Here is a 14669-nt window from a genome sequence, read left to right on the forward strand (position 1 = left end):
TATTATAGATTCATTATCCACCAACTGAAATGTGTCAGGTCTTTTATTGTTTTAATACTGATGATTTTGGCATACAACTCCTGATAACCCAAAAAACCTGTCTCAATAAATTAGCATATTTCACCCATCCAATCAAATAAAAGTGTTTTTTAATAACAAACAAAAAAACCATCAAATAATAATGTTCAGTTATGCACTCAATACTTGGTCGGGAATCCTTTGGCAGAAATGACTGCTTCAATGCGGCGTGGCATGGAGGCAATCAGCCTGTGACACTGCTGAGATGTTATGGAGGCCCAGGATGCTTCAATAGCGGCCTTAAGCTCATCCAGAGTGTTGGGTCTTGCGTCTCTCAACTTTCTCTTCACAATATCCCACAGATTCTCTATGGGGTTCAGGTCAGGAGAGTTGGCAGGCCAATTGAGCACAGTAATACCATGGTCAGTAAACCATTTACCAGTGGTTTTGGCACTGTGAGCAGGTGCCAGGTCGTGCTGAAAAATGAAATCTTCATCTCCATAAAGCATTTCAGCCGATGGAAGCATGAAGTGCTCCAAAATCTCCTGATAGCTAGCTGCATTGACCCTGCCCTTGATGAAACACAGTGGACCAACACCAGCAGCTGACATGGCACCCCACACCATCACTGACTGTGGGTACTTGACACTGGACTTCAGGCATTTTGGCATTTCCTTCTCCCCAGTCTTCCTCCAGACTCTGGCACCGTGATTTCCGAATGACATGCAAAATTTGCTTTCATCAGAAAAAAGTACTTGGGACCACTTAGCAACAGTCCAGTGCTGCTTCTCTGTAGCCCAGGTCAGGCGCCTCTGCCGCTGTTTATGGTTCAAAAGCGGCTTTACCTGGGGAATGCGGCACCTGTAGCCCATTTCCTGCACACGCCTGTGCACGGTGGCTCTGGATGTTTCCACACCAGACTCAGTCCACTGCTTCCTCAGGTTCCCCAAGGTCTGGAATCGGTCCTTCTCCACAATCTTCCTCAGGGTCCGGTCTCCTCTTCTCGTTGTACAGCGTTTTCTGCCACATTGTTTCCTTCCAACAGACTTACCATTGAGGTGCCTTGATACAGCACTCTGGGAACAGCCTATTTGTTGAGAAATTTCTTTCTGGGTCTTACCCTCTTGCTTGAGGGTGTCAATGATGGCCTTCTTGACATCTGTCAGGTCGCTAGTCTTAAGGTACTGTCACACTAGACGATATCGCTAGCGATCCGTGACGTTGCAGCGTCCTCGCTAGCGATATCGTCCAGTGTGACAGGCAGCAGCGATCAGGCCCCTGCTGTGATGTCGCTGGTCGGGGAAGAAAGTCCAGAACTTTATTTCGTCGCTGGACTCCCCGTAGACATCGCTGAAATCGGCGTGTGTGACACCGATTCAGCGATGTCTTCGCTGGTAACCAGGGTAAACATCGGGTAACTAAGCGCAGGGCCGCGCTTAGTAACCCGATGTTTACCCTGGTTACCAGCGTAAAAGTAAAAAAACAAACACTACATACTTACCTACCGCTGTCTGTCCCCGACGCTCTGCTCTGCTCTCCTCCTGCTCTGGCTGTGAGCGTCGGTCAGCCGGAAAGCAGAGCGGTGACGTCACCGCTCTGCTTTCTGGCTGCCCGGCGCTCACAGCCAGACCAGAGAAGCACAGCGCCGGGGACAGACAGCGGAAGGTAAGTATGTAGTGTTTGTTTTTTTACTTTTTAGGATGGTAACCAGGGTAAACATCGGGTTACTAAGCGCGGCCCTGCGCTTAGTTACCCGATGTTTACCCTGGTTACCGGGGACCTCGGGATCGTTGGTCGCTGGAGAGCTGTCTGTGTGACAGCTCTCCAGCGACCAAACAGCGACGCTGCAGCGATCCGGATCGTTGTCGGTATCGCTGCAGCGTCGCTATGTGTGACGGTACCTTTACCCATGATGGGGGTTTTGAGTAATGAACCAGGCAGGGAGTTTATAAAAGCCTCAGGTATCTTTTGCATGTGTTTAGAGTTAATTAGTTGATTCAGAAGATTAGGGTAATAGGTCGTTTAGAGAACCTTTTCTTGATATGCTAATTTATTGAGACAGGTTTTTTGGGTTATCAGGAGTTGTATGCCAAAATCATCAGTATTAAAACAATAAAAGACCTGACAAATTTCAGTTGGTGGATAATGAATCTATAATATATGAAAGTTTAATTGTAATCATTACATTATGGTAAATAATGAAAATTAACACTATATGCTAATTTTTTGAGAAGGACCTGTATTGCCCAGTCACGTAGTATATTGCCCAGTCACATAGTATATTGGCCAGTCACAAAGTATATTGCCCAGCGACGTAGTATATTGGCCAGTCACATAGTATATTGGCCAGTCACGTAGTATATTGCCCAGCCACATAGTATATTGCCCAGCCACATAGTATATTGCCCAGCCACGTAGTATATTGCCCAGCCACGTAGTATATTGCCCAGCCACGTAGTATATTGCCCAGCCACGTAGTATATTGCCCAGCCACGTAGTATATTGCCCAGTCACATAGTATATTGCCCAGTCACATAGTATATTGCCCAGTCACATAGTATATTGCCCAGTCACATAGTATATTGCCCAGCGACGTAGTATACAGCACAGAGCCACGTAGTATACAGCGCAGAGCCACGTAGTATATTGCCCTGTCACGTAGTATATTGCCCAGTCACGTAGTATACAGCACAGAGCCACGTAGTATACAGCGCAGAGCCGCGCAGAGCCACATAGTATATTGCCCAGTCACGTAGTATACAGCACAGAGCCACGTAGTATACAGCGCAGAGCCACGTAGTATATTGCCCAGTCACGTAGTATACAGCGCAGAGCCACGTAGTATATTGCCCAGTCACGTAGTATACAGCGCAGAGCCACGTAGTATATTGCCCAGTCACGTAGTATACAGCGCAGAGCCACGTAGTATATTGCCCAGTCACGTAGTATACAGCACAGAGCCACGTAGTATACAGCGCAGAGCCACGTAGTATATTGCCCAGTCACGTAGTATACAGCGCAGAGCCACGTAGTATATTGCCCAGTCACTTAGTATACAGCACAGAGCCACGTAGTATACAGCGCAGAGCCACGTAGTATATTGCCCAGTCACGTAGTATACAGCGCAGAGCCACGTAGTATATTGCCCAGTCACGTAGTATACAGCACAGAGCCACGTAGTATACAGCGCAGAGCCACGTAGTATATTGCCCAGCCACGTAGTATATTGCCCAGCCACGTAGTATACAGCGCAGAGCCACGTAGTATATTGCCCAGTCACGTAGTATATAACACTGCCCACACAGTATATAACACTGGCCACGTAATATCTAGCACAGCTCACGCAGTATATAACACTGGCCACGTAATATATAACACAGCCCACATAGTATGTAACACTGGCCAGGTAGTATACAGCACAGAGCCACGCGGTATATAATACAGCCCACGTAGTATATAGCAGTGTGGGCACCATATCCCTGTTTAAAATTTTTTTAAAAAAGTTCTATACTCACCCGCCGGGATCCAATCCAGCGAAGCTGTCCCGATGCGCGCGCGGCTGCCGCCATCTTCCGTTCCCAGGATGCATTGCGAAATTACCCAGAAGACTTAGCGGTCTCGCGAGACCGCTAAGTCTTCTGGGTAATTTCACAATGCATCGCTGGGAACGGAAGATGGCGGCAGGGGTGAGCGGCTCAGCGGACTACGGAGGGTGAGTATAGCAGGCTTTTGTTTTTTTTAAATTATTTTTAACATTACATTTTTTTACTATTGATGCCGCATAGGCAGCATCAATAGTAAAAAGTTGGGGACACACAGGGTTAATAGCGGCGGTAACGGAGTGCGTTACCCGTGGCATAACGCGGTCCGTTACCGCCGGCATTAACCCTGTGTGAGCGGTGACCGGAGGGGAGTATGCGGGCGTCGGGCAGTGACTGCGGGGAGTAAGGAGCGGCCATTTTCTTCCGGACTGTGCCCGTCGCTGATTGGTCGTGGCTGTTTTGCCGCGACCAATCAGCGACTTGGATTCCATGACAGACAGAGGCCGCGACCAATGAATATACGTGACAGACAGAAGGACAGACAGACAGACAGAAAAACGGAAGTGACCCTTAGACAGTTATATAGTAGATGGAGGAAGAAGCCCGTTTCCGTATCTATGGAAGGAGAAGCCCGTTTCCGTATCTATGGAAGGAGAAGCCCATTTCCGTATCTATGGAGGGAGAAGCCCATTTCCGTATCTATGGAGGGAGAAGCCCATTTCCGTATCTATGGAGGGAGAAGCCCATTTCCGTATCTATGGAGGGAGAAGCCCATTTCCGTATCTATGGAAGGAGAAGCCCGTTTCCGTATCTATGGAGGGAGAAGCCCATTTCTGTATCTATGGAAGGAGAAGCCCGTTTCCGTATCTATGGAAGGAGAAGCCCGTTTCCGTATCTATGGAAGGAGAAGCCAGTTTCTTTATCTACGGAAGGAGAAGCTCGTTTCCATATCTATGGAGGGGAAGCCCGTTTTTTATCTATGGAGGGAAGGAGAAGCCCGTTTCTGTATCTATGGAGAGAGAAGCCTGTTTCTGTATCTATGGAGGGAGAAGTAGACCTCCGCATCTAGGGATGGAGAAGCCGGTTTCTGTATCTATGGAGGGACAAGCCGACCCCGTACATAGGGATGGAGAAGCGGTTTCTGTATCTATGGAGAGAGAAGCCGACATTGCATTTAGGGATGGAGAAGATGGTTTCTGTATCTATGGAGGAGGAAGCTGATCCCAGCATTTAGGGATGGAGAAGCCGGTTTCTGTATCTATAGAGGGAGAAGCCGGTTTCTGTATCTATGGAGGGAGAAGCCGGTTTCTGTATCTATGGAGGGAGAAGCCGGGTTCTGTATCTATGGAGGGAGAAGCCGGGTTCTGTATCTATGGAGGGAGAAGCCGGGTTCTGTATCTATGGAGGGAGAAGCCAATTTCTGTATCTATGGAGGGAGAAGCCAATTTCTGTATCTATGGAGGGAGAAGCCGGTTTCAGTATCTATGGAGGGAGAAGCCGGTTTCAGTATCTATGGAGGGAGAAGCCGGTTTCTGTATCTATGGAGGGAGAAGCCGGTTTCTGTATCTATGGGGGGAGAAGCCGGTTTCTGTATCTATGGAGGGAGAAGTCGACCCCGCATCTAGGGATGGAGAAGCAGTTTCTATATCTATGGAGGGATAAGCCGACCCCGCATCTAGGGATGGAGAAGCTGGTTTCTGTACCTATGGAGGTAGAAGCCAACCCCCGCATCTAGGGAAGAAGCCGGTTTCTGTATCTATGGAGGGAGAAGCCGGTTACTGTATCTATGGAGGGAGAAGCCCATTTCCGTATCTATGGAGGGAGAAGCCCATTTCCGTATCTATGGAAGGAGAAGCCCGTTTCCGTATCTATGGAGGGAGAAGCCCATTTCCGTATCTATGGAAGGAGAAGCCCGTTTCCGTATCTATGGAAGGAGAAGCCCGTTTCCGTATCTATGGAAGGAGAAGCCAGTTTCTTTATCAACGGAAGGAGAAGCTCGTTTCCATATCTATGGAGGGGAAGCCCGTTTTTTATCTATGGAGGGAAGGAGAAGCCCGTTTCTGTATCTATGGAGAGAGAAGCCTGTTTCTGTATCTATGGAGGGAGAAGTAGACCTCCGCATCTAGGGATGGAGAAGCCGGTTTCTGTATCTATGGAGGGACAAGCCGACCCCGTACATAGGGATGGAGAAGCGGTTTCTGTATCTATGGAGAGAGAAGCCGACATTGCATTTAGGGATGGAGAAGCCGGTTTCTGTATCTATAGAGGGAGAAGCCGGTTTCTGTATCTATGGAGGGAGAAGCCGGTTTCTGTATCTATGGAGGGAGAAGCCGGGTTCTGTATCTATGGAGGGAGAAGCCGGGTTCTGTATCTATGGAGGGAGAAGCCGGGTTCTGTATCTATGGAGGGAGAAGCCGGGTTCTGTATCTATGGAGGGAGAAGCCGGGTTCTGTATCTATGGAGGGAGAAGCCGGGTTCTGTATCTATGGAGGGAGAAGCCAATTTCTGTATCTATGGAGGGAGAAGCCGGTTTCAGTATCTATGGAGGGAGAAGCCGGTTTCAGTATCTATGGAGGGAGAAGCCGGTTTCTGTATCTATGGAGGGAGAAGCCGGTTTCTGTATCTATGGGGGGAGAAGCCGGTTTCTGTATCTATGGAGGGAGAAGCCGGTTTCTGTATCTATGGAGGGAGAAGCCAGTTTCTGTATGTATGGAGGGAGAAGTCGACCCCGCATCTAGGGATGGAGAAGCAGTTTCTATATCTATGGAGGGATAAGCCGACCCCGCATCTAGGGATGGAGAAGCTGGTTTCTGTACCTATGGAGGTAGAAGCCAACCCCCGCATCTAGGGAAGAAGCCGGTTTCTGTATCTATGGAGGGAAAAGCCGGTTACTGTATCTATGGAGGGAGAAGCCCATTTCCGTATCTATGGAGGGAGAAGCCCATTTCCGTATCTATGGAAGGAGAAGCCCGTTTCCGTATCTATGGAAGGAGAAGCCCGTTTCCGTATCTATGGAAGGAGAAGCCAGTTTCTTTATCTACGGAAGGAGAAGCTCGTTTCCATATCTATGGAGGGGAAGCCCGTTTTTTATCTATGGAGGGAAGGAGAAGCCCGTTTCTGTATCTATGGAGAGAGAAGCCTGTTTCTGTATCTATGGAGGGAGAAGTAGACCTCCGCATCTAGGGATGGAGAAGCCGGTTTCTGTATCTATGGAGGGACAAGCCGACCCCGTACATAGGGATGGAGAAGCGGTTTCTGTATCTATGGAGAGAGAAGCCGACATTGCATTTAGGGATGGAGAAGATGGTTTCTGTATCTATGGAGGAGGAAGCTGATCCCAGCATTTAGGGATGGAGAAGCCGGTTTCTGTATCTATAGAGGGAGAAGCCGGTTTCTGTATCTATGGAGGGAGAAGCCGGTTTCTGTATCTATGGAGGGAGAAGCCGGGTTCTGTATCTATGGAGGGAGAAGCCGGGTTCTGTATCTATGGAGGGAGAAGCCGGGTTCTGTATCTATGGAGGGAGAAGCCGGGTTCTGTATCTATGGAGGGAGAAGCCGGGTTCTGTATCTATGGAGGGAGAAGCCGGGTTCTGTATCTATGGAGGGAGAAGCCGGGTTCTGTATCTATGGAGGGAGAAGCCGGGTTCTGTATCTATGGAGGGAGAAGCCGGGTTCTGTATCTATGGAGGGAGAAGCCGGGTTCTGTATCTATGGAGGGAGAAGCCGGGTTCTGTATCTATGGAGGGAGAAGCCGGGTTCTGTATCTATGGAGGGAGAAGCCGGTTTCAGTATCTATGGAGGGAGAAGCCGGTTTTCTGTATCTATGGAGGGAGAAGCCGGTTTCTGTATCTATGGGGGGAGAAGCCGGTTTCTGTATCTATGGAGGGAGAAGCCAGTTTCTGTATCTATGGAGGGAGAAGCCGGTTTCTGTATCTATGGAGGGAGAAGCCAGTTTCTGTATGTATGGAGGGAGAAGTCGACCCCGCATCTAGGGATGGAGAAGCAGTTTCTATATCTATGGAGGGATAAGCCGACCCCGCATCTAGGGATGGAGAAGCTGGTTTCTGTACCTATGGAGGTAGAAGCCAACCCCCGCATCTAGGGAAGAAGCCGGTTTCTGTATCTATGGAGGGAGAAGCCGGTTACTGTATCTATGGAGGGAGAAGCCGGTTTCTGTATCTATGGAGGGAGAAGTCGACCCCGTACATAGGGATGGAGAAGTGGTTTCTGCATCTATGGAGAGAGAAGCCGACCCAGCATCTAGGGACAGGGAAGCCGGTTTCTGTATCTATTGAGGGAGAAGCCAACCCCGTACATAGGGATGGAGAAGTGGTTTCTGTATCTATGGAGAGAGAAGCCGACCCAGCATTTAGGGATGGAGAAGCTGGTTTCTGTATCTATGGAGGAGGAAGCTGACCCCCGCATTTAGGGATGGAGAAGCTGGTTTCTGTATCTATGGAGGGAGAAGCCGGTTTCTGTATCCATGGAGGGAGAAGTCTGTTTCTGTATCTATGGAGGGAGAAGCCGGTTACTGTATCTATGGAGGGAGAAGCCGGTTACTGTATCTATGGAGGGAGAAGCCGGTTACTGTATCTATGGAGGGAGAAGCCGGTTACTGTATCTATGGAGGGAGAAGCCGGTTTCTGTATCTAGGGAAGGAGAAGCCAATTTCTGTATCTATGGAGGGAGAAGTCGGTTTCTGTATCTAGGGAAGGAGAAGCCAATTTCTGTATCTATGGAGGGAGAAGTCGGTTTCTGTATCTATGGAGGGAGAAGCCGGTTACTGTATCTATGGAGGGAGATGCCGGTTTCTGTATCTATGGAGGGAGAAGCCGGTTTCTGTATCTAGGGAAGGAGAAGCCAATTTCTGTATCTATGGAGAAGCCAATTTCTGTATCTATGGAGAAGCCAATTTCTGTATCTATGGAGGGAGAAGTGGCTTCTCCCTCCATAGATACAGAAATTGGCTTCTCCTTCCCTAGATACAGAAACGTATCTAGGGAAGGAGAAGCCAATTTCTGTATCTATGGAGGGAGAAGCCAGTTTCTGTATCTATGGAGGGAGAAGTCGGTTTCTGTATCTATGGAGGGAGAAGCCGGTTTCTGTATCTATGGAGGGAGAAGCCAGTTTCTGTATCTATGGAGGGAGAAGTCGGTTTCTGTATCTATGGAGGGAGAAGTCGGTTTCTGTATCTATGGAGGGAAAAGCCAATTTCTGTATCTATGGAGGGAGAAGTCGGTTTCTGTATCTATGGAGGGAGAAGTCGGTTTCTGTATCTATGGAGGGAAAAGCCAATTTCTGTATCTATGGAGGGAGAAGTCGGTTTCTGTATCTATGGAGGGAGAAGCCAGTTTCTGTATCTATGGAGGGAGAAGTCGGTTTCTGTATCTATGGAGGGAGAAGCCAGTTTCTGTATCTATAGAGGGAGAACCCAATTTCTGTATCTATGGAGGGAGAAGTCGGTTTCTGTATCTATGGAGGGAGAAGCCGGTTTCTGTATCTATGGGGGGAGAAGCCGGTTTCTGTATCTATGGAGGGAGAAGCCAGTTTCTGTATCTATGGAGGGAGAAGCCGGTTTCTGTATCTATGGAGGGAGAAGCCAGTTTCTGTATGTATGGAGGGAGAAGTCGACCCCGCATCTAGGGATGGAGAAGCAGTTTCTATATCTATGGAGGGATAAGCCGACCCCGCATCTAGGGATGGAGAAGCTGGTTTCTGTACCTATGGAGGTAGAAGCCAACCCCCGCATCTAGGGAAGAAGCCGGTTTCTGTATCTATGGAGGGAGAAGCCGGTTACTGTATCTATGGAGGGAGAAGCCGGTTTCTGTATCTATGGAGGGAGAAGTCGACCCCGTACATAGGGATGGAGAAGTGGTTTCTGCATCTATGGAGAGAGAAGCCGACCCAGCATCTAGGGACAGGGAAGCCGGTTTCTGTATCTATTGAGGGAGAAGCCAACCCCGTACATAGGGATGGAGAAGTGGTTTCTGTATCTATGGAGAGAGAAGCCGACCCAGCATTTAGGGATGGAGAAGCTGGTTTCTGTATCTATGGAGGAGGAAGCTGACCCCCGCATTTAGGGATGGAGAAGCTGGTTTCTGTATCTATGGAGGGAGAAGTCTGTTTCTGTATCTATGGAGGGAGAAGCCGGTTACTGTATCTATGGAGGGAGAAGCCGGTTACTGTATCTATGGAGGGAGAAGCCGGTTACTGTATCTATGGAGGGAGAAGCCGGTTACTGTATCTATGGAGGGAGAAGCCGGTTTCTGTATCTAGGGAAGGAGAAGCCAATTTCTGTATCTATGGAGGGAGAAGTCGGTTTCTGTATCTAGGGAAGGAGAAGCCAATTTCTGTATCTATGGAGGGAGAAGTCGGTTTCTGTATCTATGGAGGGAGAAGCCGGTTACTGTATCTATGGAGGGAGATGCCGGTTTCTGTATCTATGGAGGGAGAAGCCGGTTTCTGTATCTAGGGAAGGAGAAGCCAATTTCTGTATCTATGGAGAAGCCAATTTCTGTATCTATGGAGAAGCCAATTTCTGTATCTATGGAGGGAGAAGCCAGTTTCTGTATCTATGGAGGGAGAAGTCGGTTTCTGTATCTATGGAGGGAGAAGTCGGTTTCTGTATCTATGGAGGGAGAAGCCAGTTTCTGTATCTATGGAGGGAGAAGTCGGTTTCTGTATCTATGGAGGGAGAAGTCGGTTTCTGTATCTATGGAGGGAAAAGCCAATTTCTGTATCTATGGAGGGAGAAGTCGGTTTCTGTATCTATGGAGGGAGAAGTCGGTTTCTGTATCTATGGAGGGAAAAGCCAATTTCTGTATCTATGGAGGGAGAAGTCGGTTTCTGTATCTATGGAGGGAGAAGCCAGTTTCTGTATCTATGGAGGGAGAAGTCGGTTTCTGTATCTATGGAGGGAGAAGCCAGTTTCTGTATCTATGGAGGGAGAAGCCCATTTCCGTATCTATGGAGGGAGAAGCCCATTTCCGTATCTATGGAGGGAGAAGCCCATTTCCGTATCTATGGAGGGAGAAGCCCATTTCCGTATCTATGGAGGGAGAAGCCCATTTCCGTATCTATGGAAGGAGAAGCCCGTTTCCGTATCTATGGAGGGAGAAGCCCATTTCCGTATCTATGGAAGGAGAAGCCCGTTTCCGTATCTATGGAAGGAGAAGCCCGTTTCCGTATCTATGGAAGGAGAAGCCAGTTTCTTTATCTACGGAAGGAGAAGCTCGTTTCCATATCTATGGAGGGGAAGCCCGTTTTTTATCTATGGAGGGAAGGAGAAGCCCGTTTCTGTATCTATGGAGAGAGAAGCCTGTTTCTGTATCTATGGAGGGAGAAGTAGACCTCCGCATCTAGGGATGGAGAAGCCGGTTTCTGTATCTATGGAGGGACAAGCCGACCCCGTACATAGGGATGGAGAAGCGGTTTCTGTATCTATGGAGAGAGAAGCCGACATTGCATTTAGGGATGGAGAAGATGGTTTCTGTATCTATGGAGGAGGAAGCTGATCCCAGCATTTAGGGATGGAGAAGCCGGTTTCTGTATCTATAGAGGGAGAAGCCGGTTTCTGTATCTATGGAGGGAGAAGCCGGTTTCTGTATCTATGGAGGGAGAAGCCGGGTTCTGTATCTATGGAGGGAGAAGCCGGGTTCTGTATCTATGGAGGGAGAAGCCGGGTTCTGTATCTATGGAGGGAGAAGCCGGGTTCTGTATCTATGGAGGGAGAAGCCGGGTTCTGTATCTATGGAGGGAGAAGCCGGGTTCTGTATCTATGGAGGGAGAAGCCGGGTTCTGTATCTATGGAGGGAGAAGCCGGGTTCTGTATCTATGGAGGGAGAAGCCGGTTTCAGTATCTATGGAGGGAGAAGCCGGTTTCAGTATCTATGGAGGGAGAAGCCGGTTTCTGTATCTATGGAGGGAGAAGCCGGTTTCTGTATCTATGGAGGGAGAAGCCGGTTTCTGTATCTATGGAGGGAGAAGCCAGTTTCTGTATGTATGGAGGGAGAAGTCGACCCCGCATCTAGGGATGGAGAAGCAGTTTCTATATCTATGGAGGGATAAGCCGACCCCGCATCTAGGGATGGAGAAGCTGGTTTCTGTACCTATGGAGGTAGAAGCCAACCCCCGCATCTAGGGAAGAAGCCGGTTTCTGTATCTATGGAGGGAGAAGCCGGTTACTGTATCTATGGAGGGAGAAGCCGGTTTCTGTATCTATGGAGGGAGAAGTCGACCCCGTACATAGGGATGGAGAAGTGGTTTCTGCATCTATGGAGAGAGAAGCCGACCCAGCATCTAGGGACAGGGAAGCCGGTTTCTGTATCTATTGAGGGAGAAGCCAACCCCGTACATAGGGATGGAGAAGTGGTTTCTGTATCTATGGAGAGAGAAGCCGACCCAGCATTTAGGGATGGAGAAGCTGGTTTCTGTATCTATGGAGGAGGAAGCTGACCCCCGCATTTAGGGATGGAGAAGCTGGTTTCTGTATCTATGGAGGGAGAAGCCGGTTTCTGTATCCATGGAGGGAGAAGTCTGTTTCTGTATCTATGGAGGGAGAAGCCGGTTACTGTATCTATGGAGGGAGAAGCCGGTTACTGTATCTATGGAGGGAGAAGCCGGTTACTGTATCTATGGAGGGAGAAGCCGGTTTCTGTATCTAGGGAAGGAGAAGCCAATTTCTGTATCTATGGAGGGAGAAGTCGGTTTCTGTATCTAGGGAAGGAGAAGCCAATTTCTGTATCTATGGAGGGAGAAGTCGGTTTCTGTATCTATGGAGGGAGAAGCCGGTTACTGTATCTATGGAGGGAGATGCCGGTTTCTGTATCTATGGAGGGAGAAGCCGGTTTCTGTATCTAGGGAAGGAGAAGCCAATTTCTGTATCTATGGAGAAGCCAATTTCTGTATCTATGGAGAAGCCAATTTCTGTATCTATGGAGGGAGAAGTGGCTTCTCCCTCCATAGATACAGAAATTGGCTTCTCCTTCCCTAGATACAGAAACGTATCTAGGGAAGGAGAAGCCAATTTCTGTATCTATGGAGGGAGAAGCCAGTTTCTGTATCTATGGAGGGAGAAGTCGGTTTCTGTATCTATGGAGGGAGAAGTCGGTTTCTGTATCTATGGAGGGAGAAGCCAGTTTCTGTATCTATGGAGGGAGAAGTCGGTTTCTGTATCTATGGAGGGAAAAGCCAATTTCTGTATCTATGGAGGGAGAAGTCGGTTTCTGTATCTATGGAGGGAGAAGTCGGTTTCTGTATCTATGGAGGGAAAAGCCAATTTCTGTATCTATGGAGGGAGAAGTCGGTTTCTGTATCTATGGAGGGAGAAGCCAGTTTCTGTATCTATGGAGGGAGAAGTCGGTTTCTGTATCTATGGAGGGAGAAGCCAGTTTCTGTATCTATAGAGGGAGAACCCAATTTCTGTATCTATGGAGGGAGAAGTCGGTTTCTGTATCTATGGAGGGAGAAGCCGGTTTCTGTATCTATGGAGGGAGAAGTCGACCCCGCATCTAGGGATGGAGAAGCAGTTTCTATATCTATAGAGGGATAAGCCGACCCCGCATCTAGGGATGGAGAAGCTGGTTTCTGTATCTATGGAGGGAGAAGTCGGTTTCTGTATCTATGGAGGGAGAAGCCGGTTACTGTATCTATGGAGGGAGATGCCGGTTTCTGTATCTATGGAGGGAGAAGCCGGTTTCTGTATCTATGGAGGGAGAAGCCGGTTTCTGTATCTATGGAGGGAGAAGCCGGTTTCTGTATCTAGGGAAGGAGAAGCCAATTTCTGTATCTATGGAGAAGCCAATTTCTGTATCTATGGAGGGAGAAGTGGCTTCTCCCTCCATAGATACAGAAATTGGCTTCTCCTTCCCTAGATACAGAAACGTATCTAGGGAAGGAGAAGCCAATTTCTGTATCTATGGAGGGAGAAGCCAGTTTCTGTATCTATGGAGGGAGAAGTCGGTTTCTGTATCTATGGAGGGAGAAGTCGGTTTCTGTATCTATGGAGGGAGAAGCCAATTTCTGTATCTATGGAGGGAGAAGTCGGTTTCTGTATCTATGGAGGGAGAAGCCAGTTTCTGTATCTATGGAGGGAGAAGCCAGTTTCTGTATCTATGGAGGGAGAAGTCGGTTTCTGTATCTATGGAGGGAGAAGCCAGTTTCTGTATCTATGGAGGGAGAAGCCAATTTCTGTATCTATGGAGGGAGAAGTCGGTTTCTGTATCTATGGAGGGAGAAGCCGGTTTCTGTATCTATGGAGGGAGAAGTCGACCCCGCATCTAGGGATGGAGAAGCAGTTTCTATATCTATAGAGGGATAAGCCGACCCCGCATCTAGGGATGGAGAAGCTGGTTTCTGTATCTATGGAGGGAGAAGCCGACCCCGCATCTAGGGAAGAAGCCGGTTTCTGTATCTATGGAGGGAGAACCCGGTTACTGTATCTATGGAGGGAGAACCCGGTTACTGTATCTATGGAGGGGGAAGCCGGTCTCTGTATCTAGGGAAGGAGAAGCCGGTTTCTGTATCTATGGAGGGAGAAGCCGACCCCGCATCTAGGGACGGAGAAGCCGGTTTCTGTACCTATGGAGGTAGAAGCTTACTCCAGCATCTAGGGTAGAAGCCGGTTTCTGTATCTATGGAGGGACAAGCCGACCCCGTACATAGGGATGGAGAAGCGGTTTCTGTATCTATGGAGGGAGAAGACTGTGTCTTTATCTATGGAGGGCTCCCACATTTATGGCTAGAAATAACATCACTAGTAGAGACCACTCTGGCAGAAGACACCAACACCTTTATAATAAGCCAGCTGTGACATCACGTCAGCCATAACACCTTGCGGGTCTGCTCCCAGAATACTGCGCTTTGCTGCTGCATCCTGCAGGAGACCATGCAAAACTCAATTTACCTTTGTTCCATTTCGAAACTCTGACAGTGAGGCACTGCTCGGCGTCGTTATGCGTTTCCTAATTCCCTCACCGAGAGGCACTACCCCTGTCGCCATCTTCACCGGGTTATGACGTCCGAGCGGCCTCCATAACGAGGTAACGAGAGTATACGCATGCGCAAAGTTCCCTTTCTGAGTGTGACGGCTGCGCACGCGCGCCGCTGTTT

The 14669-nt window shown here is 48.7% G+C and overlaps 1 protein-coding gene across 1 annotated transcript in view; it reads right to left on the reverse strand.

The window, feature by feature from the left end:
• Positions 1–14611, reverse strand: part of AIP (aryl hydrocarbon receptor interacting protein) — a 36053-nt gene extending 21442 nt beyond the window's left edge. The window contains exon 1 of the mRNA XM_069752628.1: positions 14464–14611. Within this exon, the coding sequence (XP_069608729.1) occupies positions 14464–14559 (96 nt within the window). The 5' untranslated portion in view covers positions 14560–14611. The remainder of the gene's footprint in view (positions 1–14463) is intronic.
• Positions 14612–14669: the final 58 nt, after the last annotated feature.

The sequence above is a fragment of the Ranitomeya imitator genome, chromosome 2 (assembly GCF_032444005.1).
Source record: "Ranitomeya imitator isolate aRanImi1 chromosome 2, aRanImi1.pri, whole genome shotgun sequence".
NCBI classification, from domain to species: domain Eukaryota; kingdom Metazoa; phylum Chordata; class Amphibia; order Anura; family Dendrobatidae; genus Ranitomeya; species Ranitomeya imitator.